Source organism: Lithobates pipiens, unplaced genomic scaffold, assembly GCF_037356315.1.
Source record: "Lithobates pipiens isolate NorthernLeopardFrog02 unplaced genomic scaffold, aLitPip1_a1.2 Scaffold_22, whole genome shotgun sequence".
Taxonomy (NCBI): Eukaryota; Metazoa; Chordata; class Amphibia; order Anura; family Ranidae; genus Lithobates; species Lithobates pipiens.
In genome coordinates this window covers 304,503,308-304,526,154 of record NW_027507784.1, presented here as the reverse complement: position 1 = coordinate 304,526,154, position 22,847 = coordinate 304,503,308, and the positions used below count along the sequence as shown (strand labels likewise).

At 43.3% G+C, this 22,847-nt stretch overlaps 1 protein-coding gene across 3 annotated transcripts in view; it reads right to left on the bottom strand.

Moving 5' to 3' along the window:
* The window catches only part of CAPN15 (calpain 15), a 121,624-nt gene that overhangs the window by 5,593 nt on the left and 93,184 nt on the right, over positions 1–22,847 (bottom strand). For all 3 annotated transcript variants that reach the window (XM_077449306.1, XM_077449305.1, XM_077449304.1), the window contains exons 4-11: positions 22,314–22,497; positions 19,539–19,762; positions 17,260–17,385; positions 17,016–17,168; positions 15,521–15,682; positions 10,918–11,150; positions 10,656–10,828; positions 10,263–10,441 (exon numbers count right to left, since the gene is read on the bottom strand). In XM_077449306.1, coding sequence (XP_077305432.1) covers positions 10,263–10,441; positions 10,656–10,828; positions 10,918–11,150; positions 15,521–15,682; positions 17,016–17,168; positions 17,260–17,385; positions 19,539–19,762; positions 22,314–22,497 — 1,434 coding nt within the window. The remainder of the gene's footprint in view (positions 1–10,262; positions 10,442–10,655; positions 10,829–10,917; positions 11,151–15,520; positions 15,683–17,015; positions 17,169–17,259; positions 17,386–19,538; positions 19,763–22,313; positions 22,498–22,847) is intronic.

Genomic DNA, 22,847 nt, shown 5'->3' with positions numbered 1-22,847 from the left:
TTTGTCCTATAAACAAAAACAAATTTGAAAAAAAAACACGCATTATTTTTAACATTTTGCTATAATAAATATTCCCCAAAAATATTTAAAATTTAGGCCGATACGTATTCTTCTAAATATTTTTGGTAAAAAAAAAAAAAAAAAAAAAAAAATTTGCAATAAGTGTCTATTGTTTGGTTTGCACAAAAGTTATAGCATTTACAAAAAAGGGGATAGTTTTATGCCATTTTTATTATTATTTTTTACTAGTAATGACGACGATCAGCGATTTTTATTGTGACCGCGACATTATGGCGGACACATCAGACATTTTTGACACGTTTTTGGGACCATTGTCATTTATACAGCAATCAGTGCTATACAAATGCACTGATTCCTGTGTAAATGACACTGGCAGTGAAGGGGTTAACCACTAGCTGGCAGTGTAGGGGTTAAGTGTGTCCTGAGGTGTGTTTCTAACTGTGTGGGGGGGGGGGGGGCGTGGCTGTGTGTGACACATCACGGATCTCTGTTTCCAATAACAGGGCGCAGAGATCAGTGAGAATGTCACTAGGCAGAATGGGGTGATGCTTGTTTACATAAGCATCTCCCCATTCTTCCTCCCCTTGAGACAATCACGGGTATCCCCGCAGTGATTGAGTCCGCACGACCCACGATCCATCTCACTGAGGTCCTGACCGGCGTGCACGCGATGGAATGGCGGAAAATTTAAAGGGACGTACAGGTACGCCCATTTGCCTGTCTGTGCCATTCTGCTGACGTATAGTGGCGTGCGCCGGTCGGCAAGTGGTTAAAGCTCAGCTACACCCAAAAGGGGAAGCTCCACTTGTTTGCACCCTCCACTGCCACATTTGGGTACCTGGTTTTGACAGGTACTAGTTCTGATTGCCACAGCGATCGCGCTGGAAGTTCACCCCCCCTTTATTCCCCCTGCAGTCTTCTGGGACACATCACAGGTCCCAGAAGACTGCTGGACAATTCACAAAACACTGCGCAACTTGTTGTACATGCCAGTTGTGAAGCCACAAGGCTTCATAGCCAGTTTCCCTTAATCAAGATGCAGACCCCTGCCCCTGAAGCTCAGTGGAGAATCAGCTCGGGTGAGGACACCACTGGATCCAGGTGCAGGCAAATGTCCTTATATTAAAAGTCAGCAGTTACAGTATTTGTAGCTGTGGACTTAATTTTTTTTGGGGGGGGGGGGGGGGAGCCTGGAGCTCCTCTTTAAGGTAATTTGTTTGTGGCCAACAATGTACAATACACTTGCAGCTTCAGAAAACAAAATGATTAAAGTGGATATAGCCTTTAACTGGATGTTTGCTATACATAGGAGTAAGTATTGAAGGGTGCCTATTACAAAACCTCATATCACATTTTGATAAAGTGCATCGGCTGTATTTGTTGCCGTTAAAGTGTTACAAAACCCAAAACCTTCACTATATATGGATCTCCCACAGTACACGGAACATGGAAATGCAATTATTTTAGTAGATATAAACTGCTAAATATCTTTTCTCATCAGCAGTATATAGCAGTCTTGTGACTTCCATCAGTGTCTGGTTAAAGCTTGTAGGATTAGTTGTCATTCTCCCCCCGATTGTTCTAATCGGGATGCAGGGCCCCTGAGCCTCTGTCTGGACAGTGCCGATTGGCCCTGTGCTGATCACATGCACTCTCCCAAGAAAAAATAAAAATAAAAAAACTCTACCAATACACAGCAAACTACACACACACACACACACAAAGCATGTGCAGCCTGACTCCAGTAACTCTGTCTTATCCGGACATGTTCTGGAGACAAAGCAAGAAGAGGAGGCTCTGTGCATACAGGATCAAACAGCCGTTTTACACAATGCAGAGGATTAACCCCTTATCTTCCACAGTGAGTACAACAAGCATGCTTTAATGCATATACAGACTGATTTTACAGTTGTGGGTTTTTAGTAACACTTTAATAAAGGTTTCAAAAAGACTTTTAAGTGATATGTGCTTTTATAATGCGCACTCCTCAATATCTACTCCTGTGTTCATCTTCTGCTGAATGTTCCTTGTGTTGAGGTCAAGATAGGTAGCAGGCTGAACACAGTCCACATACACTACACCTTCATCACGGATCAGCTCCTAGGAAGGAAGAGCTCATCACATACAGTATTTATCAGACCCAAGTCTCATGTCTATCAGTTCAGGGCTAACACACACAACACTTATTTTGCTAAAACCCTGTGTATCACACATCATGTTTTTTTTCATGAAATATTCTCTCTCATTTATGTGCTGCTAATCTCCTGCAGCCATTTAGCTGCTTACTGTCTTATGGCTTTTTGATGGGGACAACAGGAGATAATGCCTGTGCAATGTGAGTCAGCATGGTGGCTTGTTGCCTCCACCAAAGGAGGATGTGACAAGGCGATAACACAGCAGTAGGAGACAGTCGTCATCCTATAATACAGAGCAAAGACCTTTAAAAAGGTACAAATACTAAGTAGCCTGTTAAAGAAAGCAGCAGACATGTTTTAAGATCACATTAACCACTTCAGCTCCGGACCAATAAACACCTTAAGGACCAGAGGTCTTTTTGCAATTTCGCACTGCGCTGCTTTAACTGGTAATTGCGCGGTCATGCAATATTGCACCCAAACGAAATTTGCGTCCTTTTCTTCCCACAAATAGAGCTTTCTTTTGATGGTATTTGATTGCCTCTGCGATTTTTTTTTTGCGATATAAATGGAAAAAGAGCGAAAATTTTGAAAAAAAAAGATATTTTCTTCTTTTTGTTATAAGAAAAATCGAATAAACTAAATTTTAGTCATACATTGAGGGCAAAATTTATTCAGCCACATGTCTTTAGTAAAAAAAATGTCAATAAGCGTATATTTTTTGGTTTGCGCAAAAGTTATAGCGTCTACAAACTAGAGTACATTTTCTGGAATTTACACAGCTTTTAATTTATGACTGCCGATCTCATTTCTTGAGGTGCTAAAATGGCAGGGCAGTACAAATCCCCCCCAAATGACCCCATTTTGGAAAGTAGACACCCCAAGGAAATTGCTGATGGGTATGTTGAGCCCATTGAATATTTATTTTTTTTGTCCTAAGGGATTGAATAATGACAAAAAAAAAAAAAAAAAAAAAAAAAAATTTTTTTACAAAAAGTTGTCACTAAATGATATATTGCTCACACATGCCATGGTTATATGTGGAATTGCACCCCAAAATATATTCCGCTACTTCTCCCGAGTATGGCGATACCACGTGTGTGGGACTTTTTGGGAGTCTAGTCGCGCACGGCACCCCGAAAACCAATCACCACCTTCAGGATTTCTAAGGGTGCAAATTTTTGATTTAACTCCTCACTACCTATCACAGTTTCGAAGGCCATAAAATGCCAAAATAGCACAAAACCCCCCAAAATGACCCCATTTTGGAAAGTAGACACCCCAAGCTATTTACTGAGAGGCATGTTGAGTCCATGGAATATTTTATATTTTGCCACAAGTTGCGGGAATATTACAAACTTTTTTTTTTTTGCACCAAGTTGTCACTAAATGATATATTGCTCACACATGCTATGGGCATATGTGAAATGACACCCCAAAATACATTCTGCTGCTTCTCCCGAGTACGGGGATACCACATGTGTGGGACTTTTTGGGAGTCTAGTCGCGCACGGCACCCCGAAAACCAATCACCACCTTCAGGATTTCTAAGGGTGCAAATTTTTGATTTAACTCCTCACTACCTATCACAGTTTCGAAGGCCATAAAATGCCAAAATAGCACAAAACCCCCCCAAATAACCCCATTTTGGAAAGTAGACACCCCAAGCTATTTACTGAGAGGCATGTTGAGTCCATGGAATATTTTATATTTTGCCAAAAGTTGCGGGAATATTACAAACTTTTTTTTTTTTGCACAAAGTTGTCACTAAATGATATATTGCTCACACATGCTATGGGCAGAAGTCAAATTACACCCCAAAATAAATTCTGCTGCTTCTCCCGAGTACGGGGATACCACATGTGGGGGACTTTTTGGGAGCCTAGCTACGTACGGGACCCCGAAAACCAAGCACTGCCTTCCGGATTTGAATATAAAATGCTATAAAAAACAAACTAACCAGAGTCACCCGTAACACTTATACGGTGATCAGTGGTGAAAGGGTTAACTAGGGGCAATCAGGGGGTTCAAATTTTTATTAGGTAGTATATGGGGGTCCCTGGCGCTATATAAAAACCTGACGGGGAACCTAAATAACTAACTGGCTAACCAGCGTCACCAGTGACACTTATACTGTGATCGCTGGTGAAAGGGGGTGAAAGGGTTAACTAGCAGCAATCAGGGGGTTAAAACCATTATTGGGTAGTATATCGGGGTACCTAGCGCTATAAAAACCTGGCGGTGAACCTAAAAAAATAACTAGCTACCTAGCAACACTAGCGACACTGATGCAGCGTTCAGAAAAATTATCGCTTAGTGACACTGGCAAAAGGGGGTGAAAGGGTTAACTAGCGGAAATCAGGGGGTTAAAACCATTATTGGGTAGTATATCGGAGTACCTAGCGCTATAAAAACCTGGCGGTGAACCTAAAAAAATAACTAGCTACCTAGCGACTGTAGCGACACTAATGCAGCGATCAGAAAAACGATCGCTTAGTGACACTGGCAAAAGGGGGTGAAAGGGTTAACTAGCGGCAATCAGGGGGTTAAAACCATTATTGGGTAGTATATCGGGGTACCTAGCGATATAAAAACCTGGCGGTGAACCTAAAAAAATAACTAGCTACCTAGCGACACATGCAGCGATCAGAAAAATGATCGCTTAGTGACACTGGCAAAAGGGGATGAAAGGGTTAACTAGCGGCAATCAGGGGGTTAAAAACATTATTGGGTAGTATATCGGGGTACCTAGCGCTATAAAAACCTGGCGGTGAACCTAAAAAAATAACTAGCTACCTAGCGACTGTAGCGACACTAATGCAGCGATCAGAAAAACGATCGCTTAGTGACACTGGCAAAAGGGGGTGAAAGGGTTAACTAGTGGCAATCAGGGGGTTAAAAACATTATTGGGTAGTATATCGGGGTACCGGGGGGGGGATCGGGGGGGGTTTGTGTGCCTGTGTTTACCTACATGTCAGTGTAGTGTTGGTGCACACTTACTTTTACTCTTCTCCTCGTAGTCCGGTCAAAAAGACCGCCCCGAGGAGAATGACATCACGTCCTCCTTCCTGTGTAAACAATACACAGGGGAGGAAGCTTCTCATTGGCCAGGAGCGATCCAGAGGGGGTGGCCGAAAACCAACGGCCATCCCCTCATCACGGAGCGCTCCTGGACCGAATCGGACCGCCGTAAACAGCGGGAGGGGGTCCGATCGGACCCCCCACCCGCTGGAAGGCAATCACGTAGATGTACGTGATTGTGCCTGCCTGTGCCATTGTGCTGACGTACAATGGCAATACGGCGGTCCTCAAGTGGTTAAAGCTGAATTCCATGTATAGCAATTTTTATATAGTTACATTGATCTAAGAAAACTATGTACAGTGCCTTGCGAAAGTATTCGACCCCCTTGAACTTTTCAACCTTTTGCCACATTTTAGGCTTCAAACATAAAGATATAAAATTGGGGTATGTCTCTATCAGGTTTTGCACATCGAGAGACTGAAATTCTTGCCCATTCTTCCTTGCAAAACAGCTCGAGCTCAGTGAGGTTGGATGGAGAGCGTTTGTGAACAGCAGTTTTCAGCTCTTTCCACAGATTCTCGATTGGATTCAGGTCTGGACTTTGACTTGGCCATTCTAACACCTGGATACGTTTATTTGTGAACCATTCCTTTGTAGATTTTGCTGTATGTTTGGGATCATTGTCTTTTTGGAAGATAAATCTCCGTCCCAGTTTCAGGTCTTTTGCAGACTCCAACAGGTTTTCATCCAGAATCGTCCTGTATTTGGCTGCATCCATCTTCCCCTCAATTTTAACCATCTTCCCTGTCCCTGCTGAAGAAAAGCAGGCCCAAACCATGATGCTGCCACCACCATGTTGACAGTGGGGATGGTGTGTTGAGGGTGATGAGCTGTGTTGCTTTTACGCCAAACATATCGTTTTGCATTGTGGGCAAAAAGTTGGATTTTGGTTTCAACTGACCAGAGCACCTTCTTCCACATGTTTGGTGTGTCTCCCAGGTGGCTTGTGGCAAACTTTAGACGAGACTTTTTATGGATATCTTTGAGAAATGGCTTTCTTCTTGCCACTCTTCCATAAAGGCCAGATTTGTGCAGTGTACGACTGATTGTTGTCCTATGGACAGACTCTCCCACCTCAGCTGTAGTTCTCTGCAGTTCATCCAGAGTGATCATGGGCCTCTTGGCTGCATCTCTGATCAGTCTTCTCCTTGTCTGAGCTGAAAGTTTAGAGGGACGGCTAGGTCTTGGTAGATTTGCAGTGGTCTGATACCCCTGCCATTTCAAAATGATCGCTTGCATAGTGCTCCTTGGGATGTTTAGAGCTTGGGAAATCTTTTTGTATCCAAATCCGGCTTTAAACTTCTCCACAACAAAATTACGGACCTGCCTGGTGTGTTCCTTGGTCTTCATGATGCTCTCTGCGCTTTCAACAGAACCCTGAGACTATCACAGAGCAGGTGCATTTATACAGAGACTTGATTACACACAGGTGGATTCTATTTATCACCATCAGTCATTTAGGACAACATTGGATCATTCAGAGATCCTCACTGAACTTCTGGAGTGAGTTTGCTGCACTGAAAGCAAAGGGGCCGAATAATTTTGCACGTTCCACTTCACAATTGTGTCCCACTTGTTGGTGATTTTTCACAAAAAATTAAAATGTTATATCTTTATGTTTGAAGCCTGAAATGTGGCAAAAGGTTGAAAAGTTCAAGGGGGCCGAATACTTTTGCAAGGCACTGTATGTGCCTGTGGGATCCCACCTGTGGAATCTGAGAATCACCCGCATGCACCGCTTAATCCGGTGATCTCGCTAGCTTCTGTGTCTTCTGCCTAGTAGCTGTCCTGATTCTTAACCACCTGAAGATTTATTAGCCCCCCCCCCCCCCCCCCACACTTCATGACCAGGCCATTTGTTGTGATACGACACAGAGTTACTTTAACTGACAATTGCGCAGTCGTGTGACGCTGTAGACAAATAAAATGTATGTCTATTTTTTTCCCCACAAATAGAGCTTTGTTTTGGTGGCATTTGATCACCTCTGCGGTTTTTATTTTTTGCACTATAAACAAAAAAAAAAAACAATTTATAAAAAAAATAATATGTCTTCATCAATTTCGGCCAATATGTATTCTGCTACATATTTTTGGTAAAATAAAATCCCAATAAGTGCATATTGATTGGTTTGCGCAAAAGTTATATAGCGCCTACAAGCTATGGGATAGGATTATGGAATTTCTGTTTACTGGTAATGGCAGTGATCAGTCACTTATAGTGGGACTGCAATATTGCAGCAGACAAATCGGACGCTGACACTTTTTTGGGGGCCGGGGACACTAATACAGTGATCAGTGCTAACCCCTTCCCAGTCACTGTACTAATGACACTGGCTGGGAAGGGGTTAACATCAGGGGCAACTAAAGGGTTAACTGTGTGCCTAACAATGCCGGGTGCTTTGTTCTCAGCGTGAGAACAAAGTCACTTTTGGCGGATGCAAGGAGGGACTCCGCTGACGGGGGGCCGCGGATGCAAGGAGGGACTCCGCTGACGGGGGGCCGCGGATGCAAGGAGGGACTCCGCTGACGGGGGGCCGCGGATGCAAGGAGGGACTCCGCTGACGGGGGGCCGCGGATGCAAGGAGGGACTCCGCTGACGGGGGGCCGCGGATGCAAGGAGGGACTCCGCTGACGGGGGGCCGCGGATGCAAGGAGGGACTCCGCTGACGGGAGCCGCGGATGCAAGGAGGGACTCCGCTGACGGGAGCCGCGGATGCAAGGAGGGACTCCGCTGACGGGAGCCGCGGATGCAAGGAGGGACTCCGCTGACGGGAGCCGCGGATGCAAGGAGGGACTCCGCTGACGGGAGCCGCGGATGCAAGGAGGGACTCCGCTGACGGGGGCCGCGGATGCAAGGAGGGACTCCGCTGACGGGGCCGCGGATGCAAGGAGGGACGGCGCTGACGGGGCCACGGATGCAAGGAGGGACTCCCCTGGGGCCCCCCCATTCTAAAACGCCACCAGCCGCCACTGGTGGCAATCATTGTAGTAGCCGTGCCTAATACAGTGATTTACAGCTTCCACAGGAATCCCACAGGTATGGCACATACATAGTCACACTGATCCAAGCTGGACTAAAGCAACTATGTAAAAATCGCCATACCTAAACTTCAGCTTTAATATATTTATATGCGATTTTAGTTATTGGGCTTAGATAAACTTTAACCACTTGCCGACCTCATCACTTAGATGTACGGAGGCAGATCGGTTCTTCTGTGCCAGATCACGTACCTATTACATTATGGATCTTGCGCACAGCTTCTGCTATGATTTGTTACAGCAGAAGCTGTTCAGCAGGTGTCGGCCAATGGATGTCCGCCACCATTCACTGATAGTCGGTAAAACACACAGTACTGTACAAAGCACTGCCTATGTTAACAAGGCAGAGCTCCATTCTGGAAATGCATGAAAGCATGGAAAGAAAATCCATTACGTCCCAGAGTAAAAGCACCAAACACAGTACACACAAACACTGGCTGGGCACTTATTTAACCCTTTGATTGCCTTAGCTGTTTAGCTGTTTCCCAGCCAGTGTCATTAGTATAATGACAACGCATATTTTTAGCACTGATCACTGTATTAGTGTCACCCTTTTCCCACAAAGTGTCAAGAGGGTCAAAGTCTGACGCAATATCGCAGTCCCACTATAAGTCGCTAATCGCTGCCATTACAAGTAAAAAAAATAAATAAAAAAAAATGTTAAAACTGTCTGTCTGTCTTTTGTTTATAGCATAAAAAAACAAAAAAAAAAATGCAGTGGTAATGAAATACTACCAAAAGAAAGCTCTATTTGCGGGGGAAAAAAAAAATTTTTATTTGGGTACAGCGTTGCATAACCATGCAAATGTCAGTTAGTAAGGACTACCTGCCGAGTTTAATTTGTAGTTCAGCTTCACTCAATACTTACAAAGTATGTCCAATCAAAAGGTTATTAAAATATAGGAGCCATTTCACATTATTGATCCTGTTGCTGATGGCAAATCACAGTTGACAGGATAGCTAAAGAGATTACGCGCTCTTATATTGTTACTCCCCTGCTGGACAAAACGATGCAGAATCCTGCTCCCCCGCTAAAAGGGCAACAAATAGCGAAGGAGCAAAGCCGCAGAAGCAGGCGAGTCTTCTCTCTGCTTTCTTAGCAATTATGTACAGTATCTGGTGATTACTACCAGTGGCAGAATCTCTAATGTATCATGATCAAAGGGCTGAAAGAACATAGGGAAGACCTATAAGGAGTTCAAATATGTGCAAAAGGTATAGGGCAACTAGCAGTCTCTCCTTGAAAAACTTTAATAATCAGCCTATAGAAAAAATATATAGTACCCACTGATTATAGCCTATAGACCTGGTTGATGTCATTCATTGCTCACTTGTTGCATGCACCATATTCAGTATATGCAGCAACATCAGTGTGAGTGGTAATTTACGGTCCTTTGACCAGCTCACTAGGTTTACTTGGGGAGTTATTGTTGAGCCCAGACGTTTGAGTTGTACGGCCGCTTAAAAGGCTGACGTTGGTAACCTGGAGGTTACCAATTTTATTATATATATATATATATATTTTTTTTTTTTTTTTTTTTTATATATGCTGATTATTATATATTGCTTGCCCTATACCTTTTTCCACTCTTAATAGGTCTTTCCTATGATCTTTCTTTAATATATTGACATGCTCATGTGAAATAGGAAGGTGCCCCACCCCTCTATATCAGGTAAGACGGTACTCCTTACCATAAAGGATGAGCTCCAGCATGTTTGCACAGGCCAGTCAGGCAAGTCAGCACTGCGCTAATCACAGGCAAGGAGATATTGTCCTGATGCACGGCTGCAGGGATCGGAAATGTCTCGCTGCCTGTAATTAGCACAGCACAGTCCAGACTTCCTGGCGGGCTATGCACATGGGCTGTGCGAACACACCGAAACATATCCTTACTTGCCGTTAGGCATATTGTAAACCCGTAAGTGCAGATCCCAATGTCCGGTTTTATTTCATTTACTATGATCCAATGGTTGCTCTACTCACCTGTGAAGAGGTGGGACGCTGTCGCTGGTTTTCAAGCTGCCGCGGGTGGACACTACATTGAAGCTATCTGTGCAGTCACACTGAATGTGCAAGTAGGACTTGGGGTGGCGGTTTTCTACAACCACGATGAGCCCCGCCCATCCGTGCGTTAGATAATAACAGGTCATCCCCTCACGACCCTGTGGAAGAAGCAGAAGGGGGAGTGAAGGCCATTGGCTCCTAAACCTTATCAACATGCAGGAACTAGAATGTGCTCTCACAGGAGGCTATACAAACGGTAAATGCCGCTAGACAGAAGCCAAATAAAGAGCAGTAAGAGAGAAGCGAAGTGCGAGGAATAATGAAGTATTGATCTTTGCAGAGAGCCAGTAAATTATCCCAGTGTGCCTTTACCTCATGCCGCTCCCCCTTATCTTCAGTGAGCAAGATGATGGCATCTGCAAGTGTTGTTGGCTGTGCTTCGACCTGTTCAACCATGACGAGCCGAGAACTATAAATGGCCAAGACGTACCCCATGGGGTCTGCAACCGAGCGGCGGTTATTACTGCTGCCTGTGGGACTGGAAGCTGAAAAATACGGCACAATTATTGGTTGAATGCCACATGGCACCTCGCAAATTCCAAGCGCTTCAGAATCAGAGCGGAACTGAGCTTACCTTGAACAGCGGATGAGCCAGTCAGGTTTAAGGTATTCCAGTGGTTAAATGCACAGCAAACAACAGCATACTCCCCGGGTTCCAGCATGACGTCACACCCCACAAACTTTTTCACTGCCCTTTTGCTGTGTGCCATGAGGCGGCCCAACATGACCTTCCCAGCTCCACCGTGGGAAGCTCGAAAAACCATGATGCAGAGGTCAAGGAGGTGACTGTCCACTGTGTCTGACCGTCTAAAAAGTAAAGGGATATACAGATTAATACTTTAAAGTGCATCTGTACTTGGACTATGGACAATAAAAAGTTTTCAAATTTTAGCAAGCATTTGAAAAAGCTTTAAAACAAGCCAGCACTCACTGACTTCTGTGGCTGAAGTTTCTGTGCAGTACTTAATCTTCAAAATGAACAGAGACTCTGAAGTAGAGTTTAAGTCAGTTTCCTAGCTATAAGTTTTGCAATATGTATAGCAAAACGGTTAGGGGAAGTGGAAAGGGAAGGTAATAGGCTAAAGCATGGGGTTGGCAGGGACATCATGGGACTGTGACAGTAGGGTCAGGCTCCTGTAAACACATATTCCTTTAGATTTAAGAAAAACCAAGTAACGTGACGGCCTATCGAAACAATCCTTTTCATTTTACACCCAATCAGGCAGGCCCTTGTACTATAGAAATGAGAAGTAGATCTAAAGGATATTGTACAAACAGATAACAGGTAAACTCTATGGCCAACATAAAAGCTTACAGGACCTGCTGGTTAATATTAGAAGGCTAGCAGACTGCCAAGTCCCTCCTACCAGAGGAAACAAGGGGAGATGAGGTGTGGTTTCTGTTTCTCTACTCTGAATAATGAAAAACAATTTCTCCACAACCACAATGCATATAGCTACATGGGTGAATAAGGGTGCTTTTTTTTTTTTTTTAAGTGCTTTTACACCTTGTACAGAATATGTTAATGTATTAATGGGCATAGTCTTGGTACATATTCAATTTAACCCTTTAAAGTCCACATTTTTCAATGAGTTAGCAACACTCAAAATATGCTCTACCAAATGGTGGAGCAGAACGTCAAAGGGTTTTTTTTTTTGTTTTGTTTTTTATGTCATAATGTAGAGTATAAGATTTCCTATCATCTGAGCCCAGTCTTGCCACAAAGAGTTAATCCAGCTCTGAGCAAATCTCTTTTATTGTTCAGTGAGATAAAGGAAAAACTTTGTCAAATCCTCCTCCTTGCTGTGAGTGACAGGTGATTTACATATCTCGTGCACTAGCCTAAGAGACATGCATTATTTTTTAATTCCCTCCCACTCCTTTCTTCTGCTGCTCTACAAGGATTGGCTGTTCTACACCTCAGCATGATTTGGCATGCTGAAGTCATGTGGGGACTTTTCTGGGTTTTGACTGGATGTTCGTGATCATAGCAGAAGTTGAGTGTAAGAAATACACAGGAGAAAATGTATGTTGATAAGAGGTGGAGGTGCAGAGGTGTGCGGGGAGTCTACTGACATCACGACTCCACCCACTGAGCCCTGGAAAACAGACCCACCCACGAAATCTTCAGTTTTTCAGGTCTCCCCACCGCCGCTGTCAATTTTAAAATTGGTACGACTCAGGGCTCCGCCCGCACAGTTGTGTCATTCATTCACAGAGATCTGTAAACCGCGGCAGATGGACTTAAAGTGCTGATTAGTGCACTTGTAGTCTATTGATGCTCTCTCCATCTCAGTAACTGAAAGCCTGTAGGGAGGTATGGCCAGAGAGCTGTGGGAAGTGTCTTCAGGACCCTTTCATTACTTTCATTACTCCTGCCATCCACTGTATGCGGGTGCAATATTTTGTAGGTCCTTTATGAAAAGATAAAAAAATTTTACCTGCAAAAACATTTATTCTTTTTTCTTCAAAGGTGAATTTAGCCTTAAGACCCCTTTCACACAAGGGCATTTTGCAGGCGCTATAGCGCTAGAAATAGCGCCTGCAATCCGCCCTAAAGAAGCTGCACCATTGTATGTAGTGTGAAAGCCCAAGGGCTTTCACACTACAGCGGTGCGCTGGCAGGACGTCAGAAAAAAGTCCTGTCAGCAGCTTCTTTGGAGTGGTGAAGGAGCAGTGTGTTTACCGCTCCTCCACCACTGCACCCCATTGAAATTAATGGGGCAGCGCTGTAATACCGCCGGCAAAACGCCGCTATTGCATCATATTGCCGGCGGTTTTAACCCTTTCTCGGCCGCTAGCAGGGGGTAAAAGTGCTCACTAGCGCCTGAAATGCACCGCAAATCCGCCGCTAAAAATAGCGGTGTTTTACCGCCGACGCAAAGGGCGGTGTGGTGTGAAAGGGGTCTTAAATCAGGGGTCTCAAACTGGCGGCCCTCCAGCTGTTGCAGAACCTCCCTGCCTATGGGGAGTCATGCTTCTAACTGTCAGCCTTGCAATGCCGAATGGGAATTGTAGTTTTGCAACAGCTGGAAGGCTGCCAGTATGATACCCATGCGTGGCTGTGATGGTGAAGGGTCCACAGCATGTCCCGCGGCCAACAGGAAGACAACCGGAACCAGCGTGGAATGCAAGGAAGTAACGTCACGGACAGCAGGGAGACAGCCGGAAGAGCTGTTACAGTCAGACGAGACAGGCAGGCAGGCTATTTGCTCGGAGCATAAGCTCCTTCTAAAGACCTGGATTGATGGTATTCGGGGGGGGGGGAGCCATTTATCTAATTGTCACCGCTGTGGGAGACAGCAGGCCCCAGCATGGACGCCTGATGTAACGGGCCACACAGGGACTGCATACAATGATCTATCAAGCTGGTAAAGGAAACTAAAGTCCTGTACACACGATCAGAAAATCGTACGATAATCGGATTGTTCGTACAGAGCTTTCGAGAGCCGATCAGGACAGTTCATTCGAGATTATTTTTTGTACCTTGCCATTAAAACACTGCTTTTAATACTGCACTTAGGGGTGCTTCCTGTGTTTTTCCCCTTTCTATTCTATATACAGAGTTGGCTTTCTCTGAGGACAGCTGCTGCCTTCATTACCCAACCACTCCTTTCTTTTTTCAAATTCTTTATTTATACAAGAAAGAAAGCAATAAGGACATCATTACATCACATTCCAAGAGGTACAAACATAAATAGTTTCTTATAACCTTATTATTTTAGGGCGGGATTATTAATATTCCTCAGATATAGTGTGTGTGTGTGTGTGTGTGTGTGTGTGTGTGTGTGTGTGTGTGTGTGTGTGTGTGTGTGTGTGTGTGTGTGTGTGTGTGTGTGTGTGTGTGTGTGTGTGTGTGTGTGTGTGTGTTCACCCCTGCCCAAATATATAACTACATTTATCCCTAACCTTCACCACCCAGGCCTACTCCTATCTTTATAACCTAAACAAGAAGAGAATGCCATTCGTGATCTCGAATTTTGTTCTGTGAACTTCCTATTGGACCTCCTGTTCCTCCCTTTTATTTTATTTGTTACCTATTACCCCAAAAACTAAATTCAACCCCAACCCCCCCCCCCCCCTGCGCTTACAGGTATTCATACCATTATTACCTAAATATTTATGGAGTTTCTGAAGGAAGAACGAAGGTGGATACAATATATTTTCACTTTAGTGAAAGCCCTGAACCTCCTAGGGCTGCTGATGTCACATCCAAGATGGTCATGCCCAGCAGCAGTCTCAGATTTTGGATGTTTAAACAAGGGAGGCTTGTATAGGTAAATAACATGTATAAAATATTAAATGCACATACACCCTATGAAAAGATTGCATAAGGAGAGAGTTTGGAACTTTATATGAAGCATGCGGCCGAATTAGGCAACATGAACAAGGAGTCTCTGGTGGGGATATGATGGAAAATAGTATAATAGCATTCTGTTATATCATGTACCCGGGACGGATGAGGTCTTCTCCCCCAATCGGTCTCAGCCCTCATCGCTGTCACCTACACTCACAGATTATCTGTAAGTAACCAATGGGTGATTCATGGTCATCGTCCACATTATTTACACCTTTTTTTTCTTTCCCTCCCTCTTCTTTGGCTAGCCCTACTATAATTTTACAATATGTTTATAGATACCGATTTTGCACCTGCTCCTGAAGATTGGAGGTTATCCACAAAACACGTCAAGCTATATAGATGCCTACAGTATGATTATATTATGTTAGAATGTTATATTATTAAATATAACATAACACAAGATATAATATAACATAAGAATGTTATTAAATATTTTTAAACATTGTTCTACTGGCCTTTACCAATGTGTTATGGTCTCGTTACAATTATGTGAACATGGATCTCAGAGTATGCGTTTGGTCTATGCTATATTATGTACATGATATGACATAATGCTATTTTCCATCATATACCCGCCAGACACTCCATCGTTCATGTTGCCTAATTTGGCCGCATGCTTCATATAAAGTCCCAAACTCTCTCCTTATGCAACTGCAAATTGGAATGGAGGCAACTTGACGTTCTATGTCCTGGCCTCATACAAAGTCCCAAACCTCTTTACCTTTATTAATTACCTATGGAAAGATTGTTGACATAAAAAGTCTGGTGGTAGGACCTCTTTATTGTAAAGCTTTTTAATTAGCTTAATTCTCCCCACCTGCTGCCTTCCTGGAACAACGAAAACTCCAGGGCTGTGCGTTCCACCACTGTCAGAGAGGTGATGGTCACTGGAACGGAGGCCTTGTTGGGAAATGTGCCCTGGACTCGGACTTCATGCCAGTCTGTGTGGATTTTGCAGATGTCAACGGAGTCAAAATACCTGCAGCAGCCAAAGTGGACAAATGTGAGACTCAACCAAGCCCAAACATGACAGAGATGGAGCAAAAACAGAATAAAGAGCCAGAAGGCATATATAAAACAAGACCAAGATCAGGAAAGAGGGGTGTGCCTTATCCAGAATGACCAATTAGGTTTCAGATGTTTTTCTTTTTTTTTTTTTGTTTCTTCTTTTAGAAGTTTTAGGAGATGAGAAAACAAAAACAAAATTTGGTTGCAGGAAAGAATTTCTCAGTTTATGGCTGGCTATCTGTATATCTGCCGTTTTTGCTATCCTTATACACAGACCAGAATTAATACAACAATTGTAATTAATCCATTTTCCCTTAAAGCGGTGGTAAATTCTAGGAAAAAAAAAAGTTTCCCCCTGCAAGGCACTATCATAATGTGCTAGTATGCAATGCATACTAGCACATTATGAAAGACTTACTTTAAAATGAAGCTCTCCAGCTGGGCGCTGTCACTGCTGTAGAGGCTTTCATCTTCACTCGGTCTTCCTTTTGGGTTTGCATTATCAGGCTGTCTGTCTGAGCCACGATGATGTCACTACCGTGTGTGCACACCGTAGTCCCAGCCCCGGACACAGCTCTTAAGGAACAGTACAGGTAAGCTGTTCCTTCAAAGCACATACGCCTGTACTGTCACCGGCTGCTGCTGCTGGGTAGAATATCTCCTAAACGACGCAAGTTTAGGAGATAATTTTACCTACAGGTAAGCCTTATTATAAGCCATACCAAATCTATAGGCCACCATGACTCCTGGAAGCAGTGCTAGTTCCACTGCTGGCAGGTGTGAAATGCTGCAGGGGTGAGCCCTGAATAACTGTAATGGGTACCTGCTGGTGGGACCACCCTACTTTCAAAAAGCCTGGACAAGGCAAAAACATGACAGCTGACGCCTATGGATTTATAAAGTACAACAGTGACCCCACACAACCTATTTTTTCCCCCAGCAAGGTGCATTAATCAATTAAAATTACCCTTGTCCAGAGGGTGGCAACGCTGTGCGATTTTCTCTGCAGAAAGAACAGCGTTGTCACCCGGTTACAGGAAGAGAAGAAAAATAAATAAACCTGCTGTCAGAGGGGAATTAAATGTTCATACAAGTAGGAGACGTATGTCATTTTTTGTACTCAGACCATAGTCTTAGTTGAATGGGGAATGAAAATGTGAATTCATGAACTTTGCAGAAATTTGACACCTTTTACATTTCCTTCTCCTTACAACCTTAGTAATAAAATCGACCTTAGCAATAAAAGCAAAACAATCCAGAGGTCTACAAGGAAATTGATCTAAAAGTTACTGAAGGTGACTCACTGTATAAAATCACTATATTCCATCCAGAAAACACCTTCGCTACTACCATGTGGCATCAGGTCCTGCTTCAGGGCCGCCGGCCACAAGGCCCAATCATCTGACCAGTTGCCGTTCCAAGAGAAGCGTCCCCAAGGGTTTCGCAGGCGGAGGAGTCTAAATAGCATGAAATTAGAAATTCAAAGGGTGTTTTCTGAGAAACAGACAAGGTTGTGTAGCTGTTGTAACTCCTCTGTACAGTACTCACCGGGTGCCATGGACATCTCGGAGGTCAAGTATAGAATAGGCATGCCTTGGTCTCAGGCCCACGCTCTCATAGGCCACATCATCCACCTTCATGTTGCCTCCTCCACAAGATGCCCCCATTAGAAAGCTGGAGTTATAAGAGATAGAGAAAGAAGCACAATGTATCAAGTACAGATTTTCAGGACAAATATTTTCATAAATTTTTTTTTCAAAGAGTTACAGAACGGCATATAAGCTGCCCACACAGGGGCTCAGAATGGCAGCGTAACCCAGGGAAAACTTCATATTATACAGACCACCAAATGAGAGAAAACAGTGGAAGTGGTTGTGCCAAGTCTAGAAAGTTGAGGTGGGGTCCAGCAAGATCTGCAGGAATGTCAATGTCAAGCCTGGACCGGCTAAATCCCTGATAATAATGCAGTTTAAATACGCACTCAGGAAGTGCAATGTTACAACAAGGAAGAGGAAGAAGATAAAAAGGTAAGGAAAAGGAAAGGGGAGATCAGAGGTAAGTCAACAGGAAGAAAGGAAAGTCAAGTACAGATTTTAAACCCAATTAGACACTAAAATCAGCTGCCACAACATTTAAAGCAGACAAAAAATCATTTTTTTGAAACCCCAATTCCAAAAAAAAATAATAATTGGGACGCTGTGTAGAATCTACAGAAAAACAAAATGCAATGATTTGCAAATCTCATAAACCCATATTTATTTTTCCAAATTTTGTTCTTTATTCAAAGGGCAGAGAAACATGGAGCAAGAAATTTAAATGTTACAGTGAACAGGTGACAATAGAAATAAACCATTGCAGTAACGGGTGAGATATGCAACATGCACAGTTGGTACATTAACCATAAACCCATATTTAATTCACTATAGAAAACATATCAAATATTTAAATGGAGAAAATGTACCAATTAACCACTTGCGGACCAGCCACCGCAGTGTTACGAAATCCCGTTAATGGACGTGATCCCGTGAAGCTTGCATAGCAGGTATGCGCACGTGCCCGCCACGAGTCTGACCGCGGGTCCCGCAGACTCGTCGTCCACTGGGATACCCACGATCATCTCACAGAGAGGAAGTACGGGGGAGATGCTAATGTAAACAAGCATTTCCCTGTTCCGCCTAGTGACAATGTCACTGATCACTGCTCCCTGTAATCGGGAGCGGTGATCAGTGTCGTGTCATACACAGCCCCTCCCCCCACAGTTAGAATAACTCCCTAGGACACACTTAACCCCATACAACACCACCTAGTGGTTAACCCGGTCACTGCCAGTCACATTTACACAGTAATCAGTGCATTTTTAATCGCACTGATCGCTGTATAAAATGTGAATGGCCACAAAATGGCACCGAAAATGTCTGGATAAAAATCGCCACCATTACTAGTAAGAAAAAAATTATTCATAAAAATGCCAAAAAACTATCCCCTATTTTGTAGACGCTATAATTTTTGCGCAAACCAATAAACGGTTATTGCGATTTTTTTTGCCAAATGTGTAGAATAATACGTATCAGCCTAAATTGAAGAAAAAAATATGTTTATATATTTTTTGGGGATATTTATTATAGCAAAAAGTAAAAAATAATGCGCTTTTTTCAAAATTATTGTTATTTTTTTGTTTATAGCGAAAAAAATAAAAAACGCAGAGGTGATCAATCGCCACCAAAAGAAAGCTCTATTTGTGGGAAGAAAAAAAAAGGACGTCAATTTTGTTTGGGAGACACGTCACACGACCACGCAATTGTCAGTTCAAGCGACACAGTGCCGAATCGCAAAAAGTGCTCTGGTCTTTGGACAGCCAAATGGTCCAGAGCTGAAGTGGATTAAAGAAAAAAAAAAATGCGGCAATTTTGAAATTGATGGATGGAATGGATGGATGGAATGAAGGATCAAGCTGGACCAATGCAACTATGCAAAAAATATCCATACCTGGAATTCAGCATTAAACAGTGTTTTGTTGTGTTATGCTTAACAATCTTGTTGGGATTGCTAAATAAAAGGGTAAGAGTGGCTCAAATATTTAGCTTTCCAAATCAAATAGCCTCAAATTTACTCATATAATCACTAAAGGGAGAATCAGCAGTGTAAATTTAGATGCAGTTTAGAATGCGCTTGAAAGAACAAAATTAGGCTTGGCCATAGGAACCAGCAGGATTCTCCTTTTCGTGTTATAAAATAAAAAAGACTAAGTAGTAGGAATGAATAGAGGCTTCTTAAAAAAAAAATACATGGGGGTCATCATCAGTCAGCCCCTGTCTGCACATTCTTACCCGGCTTCTTTAGAGCTTAGCATTTTGGCCCAGATGAGGTCTGTGTCCACGGTCTCCTCTCGGGGGTTAGTAGAACTAATCTGAAGCATTAGACTTTCACATGGAGCACCAGTAAGAGTGGCCAACCCCTCGATAGCTCTGCCAGCCTGGAGGGCGAAGTAGGATCCATGGAGCTTTGCTAAGGCCTTCTCTATCAGAGCCACCCACAGCTGCTTCCTTTGGGCCTGTATGGAAAATAAAAATCAAAATGCTTAAAGTACATGTAAACCCTTACTGAATAACATTTAGTTTAGTAAAGCCCGGTGCATCAGACGCAATTGCCATGTTTTTGGTTAATAAGATATAATTTTTACTTTATTTCTTTATATATCAGCAATGCTGATATCCTGAACTCTTTTTGAAGCCACTCCTATCTACATAGATACTGGGGCTCATCATTTCTCAGGGTGGGTTTCCCAATGGTGGCAACAGTGGACTATACCTGTGCAACGTGTGTTGGCACTCTCCACTGGAGGAGTGCATGAAAGGGGGACAACACAGGAAAGAAATTGGGAGAGGAGTGCAGATTGTTGTCACCTTATAAAAAGAAGAGCCTAAACAAGACCCTCATGGCGGAATCGGCAGGTATTTTTTTTTTTATGAAAGCTGAAAATTTAAAAATAAATGAATTAAACTTGTGAAGTTATGATGTTAAAGCTGATATGGGGTTTTAGTGATTGGTTTTACACACATTTTACACCTATCACCTCCCAGTTTAATCATAGCACTCGATACCTGAAGGTATTAACGTTTTATTCCTTTATGTGCAACCATTTTGTGGGAACAGCTTAAAACATGCCTCCCTGCATACACGGCTTTTTCCTGAGGTACTGTAGCTGTGAGCTGCACTGTGCGCGACGGCTATCTGCATTCAAACTAGAGTGAATACCAAGGCCATGCAGTTCTGTATACATAGGATCTCTGATGTGTACATACCACAATGGCAGCTATGGGGATACATACTGTACACATAGCGAATATATCAACAGTCTCATTCCATATAGATTAGTAGTGAAACCATGGAGTCTGTTACATGTATTAACTGTCTGAGTTACGTGGCTTAAAGCGGAACTAAAGACTGAAAAAACGTGACCAGGCAGGTTTCTTTTTTATTGCAAAAGAGATATGTAATGCCTCTTCTGTAATAAAATATACTTACCTGTTTGATCACAATCTTCGGCCAAATGTACATGGAGCTGTGCATGGAATGCTGTCCTCTGGTGCCAGCAAATTCAGACGGAGAAAGATGGAGAAAGACCGACATCAAGAAGAATCCGGGGAGAAGATGCCAGTAGGGACCTCACGGGGGTCAGACTGAGTATAGGCCAGTATCCCCGACTTTAATCTCGCTTTAAGGTGTAAACTGTCAAATCTCCAGAGTACAGATCCTGCCTTCACATATGAGTGATAGATGGTATCTAAAGCTGGCCAAATACAGCTAGTTAGCCCAGCAGGTTTACCCAAGAAAAGGCTAATAGATTCCAGATTCCTCCATTGACACAAACATCCCTACCCCCATAGGACACTGTATTATGACATTGGTATCTGTTGCTGTCTGATTTCACTGATCGAGAAAAAAATTTCCAACATGGCCTTTCGAACAGAAAATGTAGTCTTCGCTTGAGCGGGAATAGCCGCGCACTGATCAAAATTTCAATCAGTGTATGGCCAGTTTGAAAGAGAAGTACAAGCTTTGTAAAAACAAAAAAACAAAAACAACCAGTTATACTCGCCTAGGTGGATGCATCATTGATCCTATGCTGCATCTTTCCCCCTGTCGACTCTGCAGTGAGAACTGAGCGATCAAACTCTGCTGATTGCTCGCTTCTCCCCCTTTGCTCTGAGCAGAAGCATGACTGTCAGTCTCCAGCTCTCTGCTCCTCCAGCACTCACTGGAGAGCTGGGCTGTGGAGGGGGTGCTAGGGAATGGCTCAGGCTCTTGGGGGATCGCTGAGAGGCTGAGCCAGATCCAGGTCCAGGCTGCTGGGTGGATTCTGACCATAAGGTCAGGATCTTTTCTGTGCCTGGACTGTCTCAGTGACATCAGCCGACAGCGGCTTTAGCCCACTGTCAGCTGAAACGGGTCACAGATGTGCAGAACGAACTGCACTCCTGTAATCCAAAGTAGTATCGCCAAAATGCTTTGGCTATACTTCTTTAAGTCTGCCGCCCTTGTTTGGGTATGAATGTTCTAGCTCGACTTAGATGGCCTTTTACATACTTTCTGCAAAATAGCTGTCCCCTCTGTTCACAATGTGCAGCTCAGTGCCCTCAAAAAAAAAATGTCCTTTCCCCTTAAGGTGTAGGAAGACTGCTGTGTCCTGAACATGGCACCAAGTTAATTGGATTAAGGAAATTAAAACAAGGTGGTGTCATATACTCTCACATCTCCTGTTATGTTCTTGGACAGTCATCTATGTACCATGACACATTTAATGGCACCATGGTATTTGGATCAAGTACGTGACTGAGTTACCTGTGTGGCTAGAAATTCTGAAACATGTTCTCAACACTTATCTGAACTGTGGGAGGCTCTTGGGATGAGTAGAAAAATGTCTTCAATATCACAGACCAAGTCCAACTGAATGGGACAAACTACTACTCGCTATAGCATGGTGTGGATAAATGAGAACCTTCACAGCCATTCCTTATAAGAGTAGGTGGGACCAACAGCTGACAGTCTTAATTTGTATTGGCATTTCTATCCCGGTAGAGGTATTGCAACTTGGCACCTACCTGGGAGAAGAGCAGGTATCCAGCTTCATCGCAGGGCAGCATGTCATCCACTAGGACTGTGATCCATGTCCCATCTTTGCATAGTCGAACTTGATAGGCTCCTTCTGGGCAGATTGTCCTTGTGATCATCACCCTCTCCACCAGCTCCGGCCTTTCTGCTAGCACAGCTAATGCACTGAGGAACCTGTAAGAATGAAGGCAATTACAGAGTCAGCATCCTCCCCTTCCCGGGATCTGAAGAGTTCCCACTGTTGCTTTAACGGTAATGCAAAATGTTTTTGATACAAGTTATCTTTACCGATATATTATGTGCAGTATTATCAAAATAGATCTAATTTTTTTTGTAAGGTTAATATGAAATATCACATTAAAAAAAAAAAACGAACTGCCCTGTTTCAGACTAGAGCTGGGAGATTTTCTAAAAAAAAAAAAAAAAGAAATCTGCGAAAAAACAAACAAACTAGATTTACGATTCAAATCGAGTTTTTATTTTTTGATGGACACTGTGCCAGTCCTGAGGAGCTGCGGGCAGGA